The sequence below is a fragment of the Chanos chanos genome, chromosome 7 (assembly GCF_902362185.1).
Source record: "Chanos chanos chromosome 7, fChaCha1.1, whole genome shotgun sequence".
Classification (NCBI taxonomy): domain Eukaryota; kingdom Metazoa; phylum Chordata; class Actinopteri; order Gonorynchiformes; family Chanidae; genus Chanos; species Chanos chanos.
Window position 1 is genome coordinate 20952509 of NC_044501.1, and position 20845 is coordinate 20973353.

At 41.9% G+C, this 20845-nt stretch overlaps 1 protein-coding gene across 1 annotated transcript in view; it reads right to left on the reverse strand.

The window, feature by feature from the left end:
• Nucleotides 1-1769: 1769 nt before the first annotated feature.
• The window catches only part of robo2 (roundabout, axon guidance receptor, homolog 2 (Drosophila)), a 330740-nt gene continuing 311664 nt past the window's right edge, over nt 1770-20845 (reverse strand). The window contains exons 27-31 of the mRNA XM_030779068.1: nt 19372-19554; nt 18398-18556; nt 17379-17627; nt 15747-15947; nt 1770-1897 (exon numbers count right to left, since the gene is read on the reverse strand). Of these exons, the coding sequence (XP_030634928.1) occupies nt 1770-1897; nt 15747-15947; nt 17379-17627; nt 18398-18556; nt 19372-19554 (920 nt within the window). The remainder of the gene's footprint in view (nt 1898-15746; nt 15948-17378; nt 17628-18397; nt 18557-19371; nt 19555-20845) is intronic.

Sequence of the window (20845 nt, forward strand, 5' to 3'; positions counted from 1 at the left end):
AACGATGTGTCATTTGGCAGCTGTTTGAAAGGGGCCAAGAGAATAATGGAATTATGGTGATATGAAAAGAATGAGACTGTTCTTGTTTTCCCATTACACTTGTATGAAGTGACAACATGTTCTGTTAAATCTGATTCCTTTCTCATCAAGAAATAAATTACATCACTGAGGAAATGTGTCATAGGTTCTCAATTAATAACATCAAATGCTACATTTTATTTATCTGCCTCTAAAAGAAAAACAAAGAGTGGATAAAGGTAAGAAAGATACGAATATTTTACCAAAATGATGATTTTGTATCCAGCCACACAAACTATGCTCCTCAGAAATAAAACAAATCCTTTATATGCGATAACCTCAACATATTCACTGTTACCTGGTGTCTTGCGGTAAGTTTCAGTTTGTCTGTTTAATTGGAGTGGAGCAGCTGCTTTGTCAGGTGGAACCTGGAATGATATAGTAAGACCCCCGCCCACCCAGCACCCTCCACCCATGATAATGCTTTGGTCATGGGGATGGTATAACGCACAAAACCCCTCATTCATGTAGGTTTAATTGAAACATGGAGAAGTGCAGCATTGCAAACCAACTGTGTGTCTTCTCTGTTCCCCTAAGAACCTCCCAACCCTTACATAGGGTGTTCTAACTCAGGATCTTCCCACATCTTTCCTACATACATGCATGCACATACACGCGTTCACACACACACACACACACACACACACACACACACAAACGATCTCTGCATGACTGCAGCTGTGGGCTCTTGTATCACGTTATCTTGCCTCATGTTACAACATAGTTATAAATACCATCTTACCCTTAGTTACAATGTAATGATATTGTTATGCACGCAGAGCAGTCTGGAGTTACATTGAACTTTACCATCCTCTTTCTGATCTTCATCACACAAGAGACCATCCTCTTCCTTATCTTCATCACACACAAGAACATTCTCAACACACCTCATCATATGCTGGACCTCAGACCAAACATACCTTCATATCCTATGAGAAGCCATCCTGCAGTCTTCAAGAATAAGTCATAAGGTCATAGGTCATAATGTGCCTGTTAGAATAATATGCATATCAAAAACAATACATTTAGGACACAACTGAGCAACACATTGAAATACTGAACTGATCCAATTTAACTTGTTCCATTTTAAAGGATTGCTTATTTTATTTCAGTTAGTTTGGCTAAACATTATCCTCTATTTTACTTCACGTTGTATGCAGAAATTCCAGACCCAACACACAACAGCTAACACAATCTGTTCTCAAAGACCATATCACACATATCAACTGACAAATCAAAGTGACTTTTTACTCAGCTCTACTTGTGGGAGACTGGTGCACAGTTTAGCTGTCCAATAGAATTCACTTCCTTCCTAAATGCTATTCCATTTCCTTACTTAACTCAGCCTGTGTAGCTGGCTGAAATGCAGGTGTGTTTGTGGAAGACGAAAGACCATAAATGCTTGTTTAACAAAAGCACAATATCAGCTTTCTCTGCAGATAACTTCCTGTGTGGCGACTTACACACAGGTTCTGCTCTCTCCGCTCAGCTGAACTTGATTGAACTTCTCTGTCTCCATCCATGTCAACCATCTCTCCTCTTCCTTTTTTCCAGACCAGGAACATCAATCCTTGTCTGCCTTGGTAACTCTTCCTGAATCCTGGACTTCAGGCGACGCCCTCTACTTACTCTGCTCCAATCCTCTACTTCTGGTCAATAGTTTGATATCCACCCCCTCCACCCCCCCATCCTTATCCATCCTTTCCTGCCTCTCCGGTCCTATCGACATGCTCCCTGACAGCCAATTTCACCCATGGCAGGGACACATCCATCTTTTTCCTTGGTGTGGGATGGATGCGCATGTGTTGCCCAAGGCCGTCTGAAACGCTGTCCACACACCCCGTTCACACCTTTATCAGGGCTCACCATGCAAGCAGGGTTCAGCGGGGTCAGCTCAGGAGTGTGCCCCCCCCCCCCCCCAAAAAAAAAAAAAAACACATCCACATCCACAACCTTGCAACAACCCCCCCCATCCCCCAACTTTGCTTACTCAATAAAAGTTGTTGAATCCAGAAAAGCTCAGTTTTTTCCTTTCCTGTTACTTGATCTCACTCTCTCTCACTCATTATTTAATTAGGGGTGCTGGAGCCTCATCTTAAAATAAATACATACATACATACATACATACATACATACATATATACATACATAAATAAATAAAATATTGAGACGTGATCTCCAGAAAAAAAAAATGGCTTTATTTCTCAGACAGTCTCCAGTTCATCTAACCCGCATGTATTAGGACTGTGGGGGGAAACCAGAGCTCCTGGAGGAATCCCATGCAGACACGGGGAGAACATGCAAACTCCACACAGCAAGGACCTGAGACCTTGCTGTGAGGCGACAGCGCTACCTACTACGCTACTGTGCCACCCTGTTACATGATCTGTTTGTGGAATTGGTTGGTTCACATACCTAGTTTTACTACATTATTAAAAATGAGTACTTAGAAAGAGGTGGCCATCGAACTTCAAATGCACATATTCCTGTAAGAAATGAATGTCAAAAGAAAAGTCTTGTACACTTGTTGAGTGATTCTAATAACTGGTATTCTGATCTGTGAGACTAGTGGGTATTTTGAATCAAACACTGGTGTTCTCATATTTTCTCTCACTGGCGCCTTCATTTATTCTCTTAATGAAACAGCGTATTCTGACTCAACGAAGCACACAAAATATTGCAGCTGACTATGATATTTAATAACCTTATCAAACAGAGAGGGAATGATCTGTTATTGCTTATTAATGTTATTGCTTAATTAATGAGCCATTATCATCATGATATTACACAAGAGCCTTTATTTTCCCTCTGCTGAAATTATCTCGCTTATCTTTAGCAGTGCAAACACACTCATAAGTGTAAATGTTTTCTTAAGAAAAGGTAGAGAAAAGTCGATTGTTCTTTCAGCACAAGGAGATTTGTTATTTTTTATTTTTTTTAAATCCAATTTGTGTTTGAGACTGAACCACAGGCCGTGGTGCTTAGACACTCAGGGGATAATCTGGTGTCTGTGTATTAGATGGGAAGTGGAGCATGAAAGTAATTGGTGAGTGTGAACACAAATTGGATCTAAACTGGATATTTCTTTTTTTTTCCCCCTTTATTCCTTCAAGGCAACATTTACAAACCGTTTAGAACAGTGCTGCTCTAGCATATTTTCAAAGTGTTTTTATGACATGTCTATATGTTTATGATCAAACGCTTAGCAGGTCTGAACAGTGATCTACACTGTCTGATGGGGGTTGGGGAGGGGGGTGGACGGGTTTTGAATGTGCATTGTAACGAATGGATGGTTGTTGTTTTTTCATTTTTGATTTAATGACAGCTATAAAACACGAACGGCAATTGCTATGTCTGACTGTTCCAAGTTAAATCCTGATTAAAATTCAGATTAAATTGCTTTAATGTAAACAAGCAAATCACCCACTAAAAAATATGGCTGGCAAAAAAAAAAAGGTACTTTGTTGTTCTCTTTGGAAACCGTTTGAGAAATTAAAGCCATTTTTTTCTGGAGATCGCTTCGCAACATTTTATTTGTTTATTTATTTTTTTAAGATACGACAGCCCCACGTAAAACATCTACTGATAGCCAAACTAAACACCATGTCATTAGTGGGTGAGACCGTGCTGTAAATGGTCCATAAAAGAGAAGCCTGAACGGTGTGTGTGTGTTCATTCCCACATGACCCTGGAATGAAACGCCTGGTCAGATTGGACCGTCAGCGGCCTGCGGACACCTCTCGCTGATAAACGGGTTTTATCACCTTGAGGAAGATGACAGCCAGCATGCGGCTGTGAGAGCTGAATGGCCCCTATTGTGAGGATGTGAAAGAGTGCTTTCATTCTGAGAGGGCCGTAAGCCATGTTACATGTAGAAGTGGGAGTGTTTGTGTGTGTGTGTGTGTGTGTGTGTGTGTGTGTGTGTGCTATCTGAAAGTGTAGGCTCTGAGAAAACACAAAAGCTCTTGCTGAAGATAGGCAGGGGAGGTTCAGGAAACGGCTGCTTGTCAAAAAAAAAAAAAATGTGGCTGTTTGCAGGAGTAGAGGTACTGTCCTGTTCTTGTTCGTTATCCTTATTTCCTCTACAGTTCATTTGAATCACTAGGGAAGTGATTAAGCCTTGGTCTAGTCACAGTCTGTCTCTGGAGAGAAAACCCTGGCCTTTACCTGCTGTGTGTTTTCTGCTGAACCTTTCCCAACATGCCAGTATCACAGGAAAACACAGAGTTTTGGGAGCTAGGACATAACAGAGGAGGACACTTGCCTTGTATTAATTTGCCCCCTATAGAAAAAATAACACGCAGATATAATAATAATAATAAAAAAAACAGATTGCCACAGTTTTTTTCTCCTGTTGCAGTGGAGGAAGAGAGAGGACACAAAAGGAAAGCTCAATACTAGCAATATTGAACTCCCAATATGCTCAATCATATATATATATATATATATATATATATATATATATACAGAGAGAGAGAGAGAGAGAGAGAGAGAGAGAGAGGGAGAGAGCGCAAATGAGAAGGTAAGGTTTAAGGCGAGAAAAGCTACCCAACAGAAATGCTTCCCAGGTTTTCTTTTTCAACCATATCCTGCTGGCTAAGCTCAAATCTAATAGACTTGGTTCCAGTGACTGAGTTTATGGTGGCTGCTATGCTTGAGCACAGTGCTTCACTGAGCCTCTCAGCATGTTGCCATTCTCTTGTGTTAATTTGCTGCTTCTCTGGCAGAAGGTAGATTTAGCTGTGCGAAGTGGTGGAGTGGAGATGTAAAAAACTTGTCTCCATGGGACCACCATCACTGAACCTGAAACCAATTCTCACAAACATATGTATCATCAGGGATGTTAACAAAGCTATCAGACACCTCTCAGGCACAAGAAGTTACACTTGAAACTCAATGCATTGTTCATGACACAGTAATTGTGTGTAAGGCACACAAACAGACAGACAGACAGACAGACAGACACACACACACACACACACAGAGAAAGAGAGCAGCTGTGGTTTAATGGAGGAGAAAAATTGAAGACTGTGTGGGTGTCAGACCAAGTTGGAAGTGATTCGTCAAAACTCTTCAGTGAATCCTTTAGTCCAAGAACCTGAAAAGATTCATTGAAGGCCAAAACAACACTTAACTCTTTCTCTCTCTCTCTCTCTCTCTCTCTCTCTCTCCCCCTCTCTCTCCCTCTCTCTCTCTTTCATACACACACACACACACACTCTCTCTCTCTCCCATAACCCCATCCTCCATGATCCTCTCACACGTTACCATCTCCTCATGTTAATTTGCTGCTTCAGTGACACGTATCAGCACAGGAGTCGTGCTCCATAACCTCCCTCAGCCTTACACCAAAAGCCGAGCTGTCGTCAGAATTATTAACCATAATGGTGACAACCACACGTCCTTTAACCGTGGAGGGGAAACCCCTGTGTTTGTTCGGGCGGAGTTCCAGACTGTTCCTCCACTGACTAAGTCTAGGTCACTTCTCCATCTCCGCAGTGAAACAGAATGTCAAAACCATTTCTGGAATCATTTTCACTGTCCCACTTTGAATGGAAATAAGACTGGATTCTTAAAAGACCCACAAAACACTAGCACCAACTCCTTATCATGTGTTTTTTAAAATTTCATTTTCTTTCTTTCTTTGTTTAAATGTTTGATCGGCGATTTTCTCATTTTAAGGGGGGTGGGAGTCAAAACAGGGTAATTATTCATTCTGCAGACACAGGCACCGGAGACGACTGTGACATTTTCTCGCCAGTGCTTTGTTGTTGCAGATACCAGACTGAGAGAGAAAGAGAGAGAGAGAGAGAGAGAGAGAGAGAGAGAAATGTCAGAACAGTGCACCTGCAGTCTTGTCACCAAAGCAGCAGATTTTTCTCCTCATCGCTCTCTTTACGCCCCCCCCCCCCCCCAACACCATAACGACGACGTCAAAAAAAAAAGACTAACCAGCGATAAAAGGAAAAAAAAAGAAGAAAGAAAAAGCTAGTTTGCAGCAATCAGCATGTGAATTACCTTGACCGTTTGGATCAGTTCGCAAAGTGGGAGATTTGGTAGAAAGCCTGCAAGACACGAGAATTGTATCTCTTCAAAGGAAAAGCAGAAAAAAGGACCATACCAATAGAGTTCGTTTTCCATATGTAAATGTGCCATTTGGATAAATGAAATTAAATCACCATCAGTGTGTGAATCATTGTCTGACTTCATCTCTCTCATTTTCAAAAACCCATACATGAATAGTGCATGAATGTAGAATCTGGACCATAATAAACTTCAGTGCTCTCAGTTGTGTATAGGTTGTACAGTCTTTTACTGTATTTCACAGCATTGCCTACAGCCCTTTAACAATTTTACTTTAATACTGTAAATAACAGGTTTGTTTCATGCTTCTGTGGAGAGCGATTTAGCCTGAAATCACTGTGAGTAAAATAGTAGTAGACATAAGAGATGGTGTGTGGCAGTCCTAGCCATGTCACACACACACACACACACACACACACACACACACACTATTATGTTTACAGTAATGCTTAAATGAAAAGCAGGCATCTGTTGACCTGGGCAGGATTAACAAAGGTAAATTAGTCTCTGATCTACAGAATAAGTCTGGTCTCCTCTGCTTTAATCTTTCATACAATGACTTTCATACAACAGTTTTGTCATCTGGCTCTCATGTAGTACCTCATGTATCCATCAATGAAAGCAGCAAGATTTCAGAACTGCACATGAGGGAGTAGTTACCATGGTTTCAACCCTCACACTACTAATTGTCTAAGATTACCAAGTCAGCTGTCATTTGCCTCTCTGTTCGCTCTGAGAATACCCAATCCGGCTCTCTCTCTCTCTCTCTCTTTATATATACCATATACTGCATGTATATACACACACACACACACACACACAAACACACACACACACACACACACACACACACACACACACACGTATATATATATATATATATATATATATATATATATACAGTATATGGTTTTTCACAACAGGTCACGTTTACTAATCAGCTGGCAGAAAGGGCAAAGATACTGACCAAAGTTGTTTGCTTTTCTCCATTTCTATCCTTTATATGAACTGATTTCCAGTGTTCTAAAAAATCTCCCTCGTAATAGTTTAGATTCAGGTCAGGTACACAGTCACTGTTGGGTCTATGACACAGGACAACTGCTTGTTGCTGATTCTCATTGCAGTGTCAGAGTCTCTTTGAAGTTGGTTGCTATGACGTCAAAGGTCTGCTTGGTTAAACCCTGTCACAGCTGTGTATGCCTCTCTCTGAGAGAGCCAAACCACCAGCAGTCAGGTGTAATGTGATAGGGATGGTGGATAGATTGGTTGTCAATCGTGCTGTAGTTTAGTATCCCCCTCATTAAAGACATCAGTCAGGTCCTACTCTTGAACCCGTTAAAGAGAACAGCTTATTGATTATAGACTTCAATAAAAGGACTTCATTTTAAAGGAGTGAATCCTTTATAATTCTAATAAGCATTGCATCATGACTGAAAGTGTCAATTTTGTACCAAATATACAGCATGTTCTGCAATCCACATCTTCGCTTTGTTTTTATTTATTTATTTGTTTATTTTGTTTATATTTTCGGGAAGATTTGTAGTCATTTGGTTTGCCTGCAGGATATCCCTTTGTCTTTGGCTCCTTCCCTAGCCGTTAATTAATGAAGGAGTGGATTAGAGTGCGTGTGTTTCTGTGTGTGTGTTTGGGGGGGGGGGGGGGTCCTCTCTCGCTGTGTGTGTGTGTGGGTGTGTGTGTGTATGTATGAACACACATCGTTAATCAGGGAGGAGACCATTAACCCGGCCATTCAGGTTCACGCTCAATAATTATGCTCTGATTAAGAGACGCTCATCAGGAGAAGACAAGCCTGTGTGAACAAACGTCACTTAAAGCACCTGTGTGTGTGTGTGTGGGTGTGTGTGTGTGTGTCTTTTTATGAATGTCTGAATAACAACAATCCCGTAATAAAAAAGAATTATAGACATTTTCTTAATGACCTCAAGACTACAAACTCTAAACACACACCAACATGAGCTCCTACATCTCATAACAAACTAAATTAAATTAAAAATTAAAAACAATATTTCTGAAACACATACATGAGCCATTTCCACATATGCACTACGTACTGTAACCCAGAATCAGGTTCGCATTATGTCCAACGTTTCACAGATGCAGCACACAGCAGCAGATAGCCTAGTCCGAGTAAGAGGTGCTCACACATACTCGAAATACTCTGTTTGGTTTAGGCAGGGGGTGGTGCCTAGGTAGAGCGTGCAGGAGGCAGGACATGACGCAAAAAGTACTCTGCGAAAATCGCAGTGTTTCGCATACAGCATATCGAAAAAGACGGACGAGGCTACCGACTTTTGTCTGACGATTTCAGCGTCGGCCGAAATCGTCAGCCCTAGAAGACCGAGAAAAGTTCCCGAATCTCATCGTCTCTCCAGTTACACATTTTTGTTCACACATACAGCCCCTCCGGTTAAAATCCCAATTATTTTAGGGTTGCAGTGCAAGTGTGAAAGGGGCTATAGACTATTCATAAGATACTGTTTTTGATAGTGAATAATTATCAAGTCGTAGTTCATTGGTGAATCTAATCACTGTTCCATGACTGTATCATTAAGTGGAAATTCTGGTTGTTGTGTGTGTCATGTGTTGTGTCTAACATATGAGGACTTCATGTGTGGCGATGGAGATTTTAAAGTTAACCTGTGTTTTAATGTGAACTATACTAAACTGTAGATACCAGTTCACACACACTGCACAGTTAAGTTTTAAATGCACAGCAGATACCTGTGAACAAAAGAAGTAATGAAATAGCAGATTCATATTCAGGACCTATTCAACCTCAGGCCCACTCTCTCTCTTCTAATACAATTTAATTTATGATGAATGAGGTCTTCACAATACCAACCATCTCCAGTAATGAATGAGTGAGTCTGATAAAGGGGAGTGAGGGTGGAGTGGAGAGGAGAGATGAGAGTTGGGAAGAGAATGGGTTTGGGCAGAGGGTCCAGTCAAAGAGTAAAGATGAGGACAGGGCTGATGGTAAAGGGCTATAGAGATGAGTCATTAAAGATGAGAATGTGGTTCACTCTGACCAGACAGAATTACAAAGGGCATGTTCATTTCTACTCAGGGAAATCAGAGTAATTGTGATTTAAGCTTATTACAATCTCTGTACGGATACCCTCACAGTCAGCTAACTTATACTCTCTTTGAAAAGAGAGAGAGAGAGAGAGAGAGAGAGAGAGAGAGAGAGAGAGAGAGAGAAGGAGAAAAAGTGAGAGAGAGGGACAGTGAGAGAGAGGGACAGTGAGAAAGAGAGAGAGAGAAAGAGCAGGGAACGCAATGCTAATAGCGGCAGGCTGGTCTGTGACATGTGTGATGTATGGTGTTGCCGTGGTGCTGCTGTCCTCCTGCTCACCTCATTGTCACCAGATCACAGACAAAAACAGAGAGCGAGAGAGAGAGAGAGAGAGAGAGAGAAATGCATGTGGAGAAAGTGACTGCAGCCGCAGCCAATGTTTCCTTTAATTAACCCACATACCAACACAAGACGAGAAACACACCCCCCTGCAATATGGCCACACACACACATTCACCCTTACATATAGACACACATACAGACAGCCCGCCCACATACGCACGTTCATGCTTACCCACATGGACAAACACACACACACACACACACACACACACACACACACACAAACACACACACACACATTTGCACACATAATTTCATCTGAAAACACCTTTCTTTCATTCCACACGCACACACACACACACACAGCCTGAAAAATGACATGGTGTTGAGAATCCAAAGTGGAGTCCTCTGGGAGAATGAGTAGGAATGATGGAGAAACAGACACCTGCATCTTACAGCAAAAGCACATCCTTTCAGTTTAAAAAAAAAGGCACGAAAAAATCCACGTGTGTTTCACCCAAAATATCCAAGCTGAATACAGACTGCTTTCCTCTCAAGAGAGTGTGTGTGTGTGTGTGTTCTCTCTACACATGATGAAAGAGGGTGGGGGAAACAAAATTACAATGAAATTACAATATAAAAAAAGCACCACTCCCCCTCCCTAAAAAAACCCAAAACAACGCGGATCCGTTTCTCTGCCTTTTTTTTTACGATTCAGAGCAGCAGTCCCATGAGGAGCAGGGTGCTGGCTTCAGAGAACCGTGTGAGAAATGAGAGGACAAAAAAGCATGAAATTAAAAAAGACGCAAAAGTTGCTTGGTTGGCAAATTCCAGGTTCCAGTCATTATTCCTGCTGGCCGGTGGCGGGAGCAGAGATGTGTGTGCGTGCTTGCGTGTGTGTGCGTGTGTGTGTAGGGGGGTAGGGAGGTGGGGTTTGGCTTAGGGCACCGAGGTCATGGTAGATTTGCTTTAAGGGTCAGGATCTATTTGTATACCTTGTGATCTGGGGATGATTATATGCCATTGATCAACACTAAGACCCTTGCATCGTACGACGTGATCCTCTTTCAGGAAGGGGCATTCTGCTTTGATGTCTCTCTCCTTCTCCTCTCCTCTCTTTCACTCCCTCCGATTTGTCATTGTGGTTATTTTGATCAAATCATGGCAGAATCATAATCCAGTTTGCACTACTAAATTAACGGACATATAATTTCACTGTGACAGTCCACAGCCTGTACTAAAATTACCCAAACTGTAAATGAACTTGTCTCCTTAGGGCTACAATTTTTGCCTTTATTCAATTATTACTGTTCACCTCAAATGATTTTCCCTGACTTTGTGGAAAGATAATCTTGTAAGTATTGTGTGGTGCGTAAAAAATCGGTAAGTCTGGCATGAAAGCGGAGCTAAAATAGCAGCTTTTCTGTATCACACAGACAAGTCTCTTCAAGAGTTTCTTCAAGAGTTCTTCAAAGACACGCCAGCCTCTCCCTCTGATTTCAGGCATTTAGCTTTCTGTTTGATCTTGCCCGCAAGGAGGAGAATATGGATTAGTCTGACAAGAGAGGCTGAATCTCTCTCTCTCTCTCTCTCTCTCTCTCTCTCTCTCTCTCACACACAGACACACACACTCACACAGACACAGACACACACACACAGAAACACGCACACACATAAAGTTTCTCTCTCTTCCACGAACCTCAAAAAAAGCTTTGATGCCCTCAACAGTGATGATAATATTCAAAATAACACAGAATAATAAATAAATAAGTGAAAAATTAAATAGATGCATACACACAAACATACACACATACGCATATACGTACACACACACACACACACACACACACATATATATATACATACATATAAACACGTATACATACTTATGTATTTATACACACATATGTAAACGCACACGTAACCCGATTAGACAAACACCAGTGGTATTTGAGAAGGCTTCACCTTCTACCCAAAATGACTTAACAAATAAAAATGAATGAATTAGCCTATGTTTTCAATAACATGTTGATTCCAGGTTTTTCCATTTAAACTGGGACTGTTAATTTTCCACCTGTTCTCATTCTTGTATTCTCATTCGAAGGCAGAAGTTGACAGCTTCCATTTTTAAAAAATAGTTCATTTTTTGATAGAGATCCAGGGATAGGAAAAGAAAAAAAAAACTCTTTGATTTATTTTACTGACAAAAGAATATGACTAGTCGAACCTTCTTGTCTCTACTTTTCCTTTCTTCTTGGATACGCAGTTCAATGTAGAGGTTTGTTAAAAGAAAGACAAAAACTGAAAGTAAAACTGGTTTTGTAGAGAATCTCTACAGAGAGGTATAACCCAGAAACTTTTGTCTTTTTTTTTTCATTTTTGCTTATCTCTCTCTCTTTTTGTTTTTAGTAAAAAGGAACCAGACAGACAGAAGGCCAGAAAGACAGACGGACACTGAGAGGAGAAGTACTTGTGGGACAAAGAGATGGACCCACAGCTCCTTTTGTTTGTGTGTGTTTTGCTGGTTAAGTTCAGCATATCTGTTATTAGAAGTTTCAGAGGCTGGACCCTCTAAGAGTTTCCTCTCTCAGAGGTTTTGACCTGTCTGCATGGAACGGGACTTTAAGACTCAATCAAACCCTGCAGCCACTGAGAGGCAGAGGCAAAGAAACATCTTATATTCCACAAACGCTTACGCATTTTCACAATATACCTTTATTATTTTAATAAATACAAAAAAAAAAAAAAATCAACAACACTGTGATTTGAAAAGAAAACCATTAGTTTAAAAAAGAGACACTAAAATGCATTAGACATTAGAAATATTGATATTAATTTGGTATCTTTCTGTTACTGACATCTTTGTCTTTATGGACACAGTCGTGTGATCCGGCACATTGATTTTCATTGTTGTACAAGGCAAGGAGATCCACTCAGCAACAGAGTCCAAAGGAGAGATCCATTAGACAAATGGAGAGGGGGAAGGGACCTTTTCATCGACAAAACTGGAATGATCTTTTTTTATTCTCCTTTTTTGTGAAGGACTGAGGGTGCATGGTGAATATATACATATATGTACACACTCACATGAACAAGATGAGACCATGGGGGAAAAAACCTGAGATACTCAACGCACCTCATTACCAAACAACTGCACCACTAGAACTGAAATGATTTCTGTCCAAGAGGAGAGACGGTGAACACAAACAGGACTAGAGTCAACCTCACAAAGCCTTTAGCTCCCAACCCTTTTCAGCATCATTATTTATTATTACTATTACTATTATTATTATTATTATTATTATTATTATTATTATTTTACAAAAGAGGAGAGGAAGGGAAAAAAAACAGCCAAAAAACAGTCATTTTACCAGTAAGTCCTGAATGTTTAACAGTAAAAAATATCCTCTTTTTTTTTTCAAGCAGCCTTTTTTTTTCCTGTGAGTGTCTCTTTAGAAAAGAATACAAACCAACTCAATAAGAAAACAGAAAGTTTGTCGGTACATTTGGAAAAAATTACAAAAGTGAGAAAGGTGGTGGCTTTTGAAAGGGTAGGTAAATGGTAGAGTGAGATGTGTGTGTAGTAATGTAGTTGTCTGCTCTATGCTTTACGAGAGAGAGAGAGAGAGAGAGAGAGAGAGAGGCAGGCAGTGTTCATAGCCTTAATGCATGACTTCTTTGCATCCTGACCGTTGACAGCCATGTTCTGACACCTTTTCAGCATACGCATGATTTATCATGTGCTCTCTTAGCATTTGGAATGCCTTGTAAGAAAAGAGCGGAGACATTTGATTTGCTAAGGATACTTCTGAATTCCCCGTTGGGAATGATGTGCGGTCAATGAGATGGGAGTAAGAGAGAACACATTAAGCCAAAGGTTGCAGGATGAGTCCAGTCTTAAAGCTATGGACCTCCCGCACTCTCCTCTCCTCACACTCAGGCCTTCACCATGGCATGTGTTATGGGTTTGTGTGAATTGCCGCTCTGCATAGATTAATAAGCATGTGAACGGATCAGTCAGGAGGTGGAAGAGAAGACAATGTTCTCGGTTCTGGTTTTGCCATTCAACTTAAAAAAACCCAAAATGAACAAAAAGAAAGAAAGAAAGAAAGAAAGCAAGTGCTTAGAAAAAGAAAGAAAGCGATGACATTTGTATAAAATAAAAAGCCACCCTTCACTCCTGGCCTGTATTCTAACCTGACATCCATGTCCTAGTTAAACTTCCAGTTCAAATCTAAATTCTGCAATTAGAATCTGACCTAACAAAAGCACTCCAACGAGAGACTTCTCTTCATGTACTGATTCTAGGCTTTTGTGTGTGTGTTTTTTTTTTTTTTAGGGGAGAAAAGTCTGTGACTGGAAGCAGCCCATTAGAAGTACGTGAAGTTGAGTGTCTATTGTCTTTTTACTATGGCTTTAAATAAACGCTGTTATAAGTGCTTCAGAGACGGAGAGTGGGGATGAAAATCAAACAATAAAATATGTATTAATAATAATCATAAAACAGAAAAAGGCAGAAAGAGACATATCAGCCTGTGTAAACCAAAAACACCTGCTAACATAAAGTATCTAGCCTAGCATGTCTCTGTTAGCTTCAGTAGACAGAGAGAGGACACTGGCGTCCCGTTCATCTGTTAGGACGTTCTGTGTGGAGATGCAAACAGACAAAACAAACCAAAGTGGTACAGGATGAGGGAATAATTCATAGCTGTCTTTGAGATACAATGAGAATCACGTCGTACCAAGGTTTGTTTTTTTTTTTTTTTTTTTTTTTCTTCAGTACTGCAAAGGCCGACTAGCGGCAGCTAGACTTACTCATTTCTCACGTCACAGACCAGCAGCGTCAGGATCTGATCTCCACAGCGAAATGACCACTAACCAAACAAACACTACAACAATTCATCACCATCACTCTCTTTTTTTCCCCATAGCAACAGCAAAGTTCCAAACTCCCTCTGTCATAGCGTTACATGGCTATCACAAACTGCCATGTGTTTATGGGACATTAACAAACCTTGTGCCAATGCAGACATGGCATGGTCTATTTTTTTTTTTTTACCAACAGTACTCTCTTATATATCTCTGTACATGGTTATATATTTTCTTATCTCTAGTTACAGTACCCAATCTCTTCTTCTCTTCCCTTCCTCCGGGTCTTCATGTCAGCAGGAGCTATGTTTTTGTGCTTGTCACCAAAAATTGCAGTGCAAAAAAAACATAATTAATAATAATAATAATAATAATAATAACAACAACAATAATAATCAGAATCATAATAATAACAATTAATCAATGATAAGTATTAACAAATAATGGATTTGAACATAACCTTTTTTTTATGGCACCAAAGCCTACCAATTCACATATAGTACAAAGGACAAAGAGCATATGGAGAAGAAAAGAAAGCAAACACGGCTTGGCTTGCATAGCAATGCAATAACAATGTTAAGAGTATATTTACATAAAACAAGATTCCCTTTGCTTTTTCCCCACAGCTGGGCAAACTGGATGCCCTTCCTATCTTTTCTCTAACCCCACCCCCCCACCCCAAAACATTTTCTTTTTCCTCCTGGATGAAAAGCTCTTTTTTTTTTTTTTTCTTTTCTTATTTTTCTTTTAATGGTGGAAGGCTGACAATGAGGTTTTGAACAGACAAATGAGATTTTGAAGAGATCAAAAAAAAAAAAAAAAAGTCCAAAAATCAACATTGTGGGCTTGCATGTCTGTCTTTACATCACATTTACAGTTTTAGTCAGGCCATAATCAGCACAATGATCTTCATTTTTTTTTTCCATTTCTTTTCTTGTCGTTGTTGTTTTTCCTTCTGACTTTTTGTCCATTGCACCTGTGGGTGAGGCATTTCCAGAACAGGCAAAGTGTTGTCCAGCCCGTGGTCACGGCATATCACTCTGAAAGAGACACACACGCAGGGGGGAGGATAAAGACACGCTTAAGAGACAGCTTCAGTAACCTTATTAAAACAATTCATTCACTCGCTCTCACCATGTGTACATTTAACAACGAGCTCTACTCAAACAATATCTATCAATATTTAACAGCTCTTACGGTACGTGTTGTGTAGTAATGTACACTAATGTGTGTTAATGAATGGATTAACGTCAGATTTCAAGCTGTACTCAGCCTGAGCACACATGACTGCTGCTGTCTGCCTGTCCGTGCCGTGTGAGTGGCCTGCTTAACTTACATGAGTCTCCGGCATAGTTTGCCTGTCCACTGCTGCCCTGGAAGCTGCTGTCGGCGTGGTCGGCGGGGCCCCGCTGGTGCTGCCCTCGAGGTCCCTCTCCTTTACGGGGCCCCGTGGAGCCTTTGGACGAGGTGGTGCCGGACGAACTGTGACCTCCAGGCGATGGGAAAGATGGTTTACTGTAGGGCAACAAAGCCTCTTCTGTGGAGCGCGCACACACACACATACACACACACAAAAAGAACATATAATTGGTCCACTAAAACATGCCATAAGAACATATAACTGGTCGGCTAAAACATGCCATAAGTAGATCACGGGGGACTGGGTGTGCAGTAGTCAGTTCCACATTCTACACTTAAATAAAGCTTTATCAGAGAGTGACAGACCCAGAAAAGACAATTTTGAAAAGTGTGAACATGTGTGTGTGTGTGTGTGTGTGTGAGGGAGTGTGTATTTGTGTTGTGTATGGTGTGCCTGAGAGGTACAGGGGAGGGAAATTTGTCTTAAACATACAGTAAGGCCTCTGCGAGTGAAAGTCGCTCATTACTTACTGATATAAACAAATGAAACTGTTCACTCTATTTGCCATGCACTAGCAATTTAATAGCCAGACAAACTGGGAAAAATATAGCATAAAGTCCACATGTCAAAGTGCAAACTGACCCTGTGGCGGTCCTCGGCCAACTTTATGTTGATGTTTCATTGGTGTTGATGATATGAGTTTTTCATCATCTTCTCCACTACTAAATTAGAGTTCTTCATTAAAGTTCACAAACCTACTTTTTCTCTCGCCCCTCCTGATGAACTTTTAGCTCATACTCAACTTGATGACAGCTGAACCAATTAGAGGGATCAGCCATGAGCTGGGTTCTGGAGCAGATTCAGAGTGAGGAGGTTCCTCCTGTCCTCTGTGTCAAGGGCACAGCTCCTCTGCATTTCCACACATGGCACACGCTGCACTGAATTTTAATGATCAGAGCCGCACAGATGGACACATGCCGCTCTGCTTTCCCCTCTCTACGTGTGTGAGTGTGCATGGATGCCGATGTGTATTTGTGGGTGTGTCTATGTGTGTGTGTGTGTGAGTGTGTGTGTGTGTGATTTGAAAGCTGGGGCGATTACGCTGCATCTGTTTGATGGCTGCTAGAGGGCTACATTGGCCAGTGTAGTTGGCTGTGATACTGGTTTCTAAGAGAGGAATTAGACAGGCCAATCTGTTCATCCTGAGCTTTCATACACTCAGAGGGAGATGTAAGTGAACACCAGAGTCTACAGCTGGAGCTGTCAGAAAACATCCACCCGCAGTACCAGCAGCTCCACCACACCACACCACCTCTCCCCTCTACTTCACTGTCTGTTTCTCACGCCATGCGCACTTTAAAAGCAAGGATGGCTTAATGAATATATCTGATTTAAAACTGTATTTAGTATAATGCATTTATAGATATTACTGACTTTAAACACGTTTATTTCTTTTCTATGTCTATCTGCTTAAGTCCTGCATAAAGCACAACCCAGAAATTTACATTTGATAAATTTACATTTGATGGTTCTGTGCAATACCTTGATATTTCCTCAGGGCACTCTAGGTGTTGTTTTTTCGGCAGCATGCTTTACCTGAGGTAGGGCCGTTTTTCTGCCCCCGGCGGCTGTCCTCTCTCTCCACGTCTCCCAGCCTGTCCTGGGCCTGGCGCTGGCGCTCCAGGGAGGCGCGTGCCTGTCTGTCCAGAGAGCTCTTCACTTCCTCCAGCCCACACAGGGGCTGGCGCTCCAGCGAGGAGGCCTTACGGTCGGCGGGGCTGCCCACACTCCCCACGCTTCGAGCCCCCTGTAGACGCACCCCCTGACATGGTGGGGGTTCTGGGGGTGGAGGTAGGTCTGAGATAGGAGCAGGAGAATAACAAGGAGAGGATCAATGTGGTTTTTTGTCTGAAGTAGCGTGGGTGAAGCTTAACCACTAAACAATACTGAACATGCAGACCTCCACTTCATCTTTAAGAGTAATAAACCAGTAAATGAAATGAAATGGATGAATGAGTGAACAAATGAATGTATGAATGAACGAATGAAAGAATGAACGAACGAATTAACAAGGGTATTTGCCATGTAAACTGTAACAAAGATATTAATAAACATAAACAATAAAGCCATTTAAAAAAAATACAAATCACTCGATCAAATACAAAGTTTATCTGTAACAGAGTACATATTCTCCTTGTATTCTGGTTCCTGTTTCTATCAATGGTCTGAAATCTGCGTTGCTGTCAGTGCTGAATTCTCTCTGGGATGAATAGTCACACAACTCTCTGCTGTGATGTGCGTGTAATGCTGTGATGTGTGTGTAACTCTGTGACATATATGTAACACTGTGATGTGTGTGTAACGCTGTGATGTGTCACTCACACACCTGATATTTTACCACCCAGTCTGATGACTTCATCAACCTCAGAACTAAAAGCCTCTGAAGTCTGGCTGAAGTTTGATAACAGATAAATAAATGTAAACACTGTAAATACATACAGTGCTTCTGCTGATTATTCTGTGTTTCTTTTTGTTTTTTTTATTTGGTCAAGTCAGGCTAAACCTCCTGATCAGCGGTGGATCTCTGTCGTCAGTGTGTTCCTCTGTGACTCTCTTCCCTCACTCACCGTCTGCGCTGGCGTCCCGACGATGGGGGGCGGTGCCTTGACCTCTGTGTTTACGGGCGGGTCTGGCCGCTCGCTGGTGACCCAAACTGTGTGTGCCAACTGCACTGCCGTCTGTGGAGAAGGGACTGCTGGGACGAGGGCGCTGCAGCAGACCCTTTCCTGTAGGGGGCGATAAAGAGCCGGGAGTCAGGCTAGCCGCTAGCGTTAGCTCGTTACAGAGAGCTGGATTAGTCGTGTGCACCGTCAGTCTTCAGACAAGACGGACTCTCTTTGTTAACAATAAGAGCTGACAGGAATCCAAGCGAGAGACAGATGGTTTTTAGAATTAGTACAAGCAATATCATCAAAGCCCCCACCAGCAACCAGTGCCCGTGAAACAAATACGATCTGAGAGAATATCAAGAGTGAAAAAGATGAGAGTCATAGCCCGCTCTGAAAAAACACACTCACGCACACCTACACAAAAACACACTGCCAGCAATCAACCAGCCCAAGCTCAGGGTGTCCCGAGGAGAGGGGGAAAGCCTGTAGGGAGGTTAGAATGAACACAGTGGGTGTCCAGAGTTGCCTGTAAAGCCATACACATGAGCCATGCACGACTGTGAGCCCAATCCACACTGTTAACAAGCTTCCCTTGGAGGTGCTAACGAGGCTCCGCGCGAACAGAGACGAGGGGTAGTGAAGATGGAGTGAGGCGGGCTAATGGAGGCCATCGTTGGGGTTTCTGCTATGTTTCCGACAACAAGCCATTTTTTCGACAAAGACCAGCGAAAAGGCAAAAGAGAGCCAAACACAGCAAAAGAGCCCGAGGAACCAGCCCAATAAAAAGAAAAGAGAGAGAAAAACAACAGTGGGCTGCAGGTCAACTGTGAGAGTAGCAGAAGAGGCAAAAAGGGGAAAACTCTTGTGTCTTTTTATTTTTTTGCTTTGTTTTCCATTCCCAGAGACACGCATCCACACGGCCACACACCAACCTCCTTTGCTCAGACTGGTGCCGTCCAGGCGGTAACCGGCCTTGTCTGCGGCCGCCACCAAAGCCTGGGCGAAGCTGCAGTGGGTGAAGAGAGAGCCGTCAGAGGAGCTGGCCACGCTGGAGCGTCGGCTGGAGAAACCCCGCTCGTCCTCGGAGGCCGAACCCCACCCGTTCACCATAGAGCCTGAAGAGGAGGGGCCACAGCCATCACTGTACCGAATGCTGGTGAGTATGGGAGCCTGAATAAACCATCACTGTACTGAACACTATTGAGTATGGGAGCCTGAATAAACCATCACTATACTGAATGCTGGTGAGTATGGGAGCCTGAATAAACCATCACTATACTGAATGCTGGTGAGTATGGGAGCCTGAATAAACCATCACTGTACTGAACACTATTGAGTATGGGAGCCGAATAAACCATCACTATACTGAACGTTGTTAAGTACAGGAGTCTGAATAAACCATCACTATACTGAACACCATTGAGTATAGGAGTGTGAATAAACCGTCACTACACTGTACACTGTTGAGTATGGGGGTCCGAATAAACCGTCACTATACTGAACACCATTGAGTACAGGAGTCTGAATAAACCGTCACTATACTGAACACTGTTGAGTACAGGAGTCTGAATAACTGTTTCTGGCTAGCAAAGACTGGTTCAGACATTGTGTGGACTGGAGGTGTCTTAAATTAAATGGTGTAGATGTTCTGACTCTCAAAGAGTGGATCTGTTGTTGTGGACTTTTAATCACATTCTTCATTACTGCTAATCAATGACGTCTATATGAGGTTGGATATGACCTCTTGTGTTGGACAGTAAAGTAACTGTGCAGGAAATAAGCAATCTTTTAAAACAGAACAATGCTGTCATTCACACCTTTGACAGGTTCACAATAACCTAATGAGCCTCTCCTTGTGTTGAGGCAGTAACGGCCTAAGCATTGCACTGGATTAATATGTTGTACACTTGTCTAATTGAACACTGTAACACAGAGCCTTTGAGAGGTTTGGGGATTTATTGTTTAAATCTTGGTTCTAGGCGTTCCACAAAACATGTTTCTGGCAGAAAAGAGACTTTTGTTTTTGCACCGTCATGCTGTTGTCCTGACCTGTTCCTCTGTGCCTGTGTGTACACAGACAGCTACCCATCTACCAGCGTTTTCAGCTGCCTTTGATGAGTCTGTGGGACAAAGACATGCACCCACCTGTATGAGGCCTGAGGAGACAAACCTCTGAAGCACAGCCAGTACATGCAGCCTGATCAAAGGCCCTGATACTGCCCATGTCGGAACTGCATGTCCCTCACATGTTAGGACTGTCAGTATCTGCTCTGTCATTTCTCTATTCCTCATTAATTCATAAAGAAAATGAAAACATTACCACAGCTCCCAGCTGTTTTGTCCCAGGTAACATTTTGTATACAAAAAAAAAAATACACACACACACACACACACACACACACACAC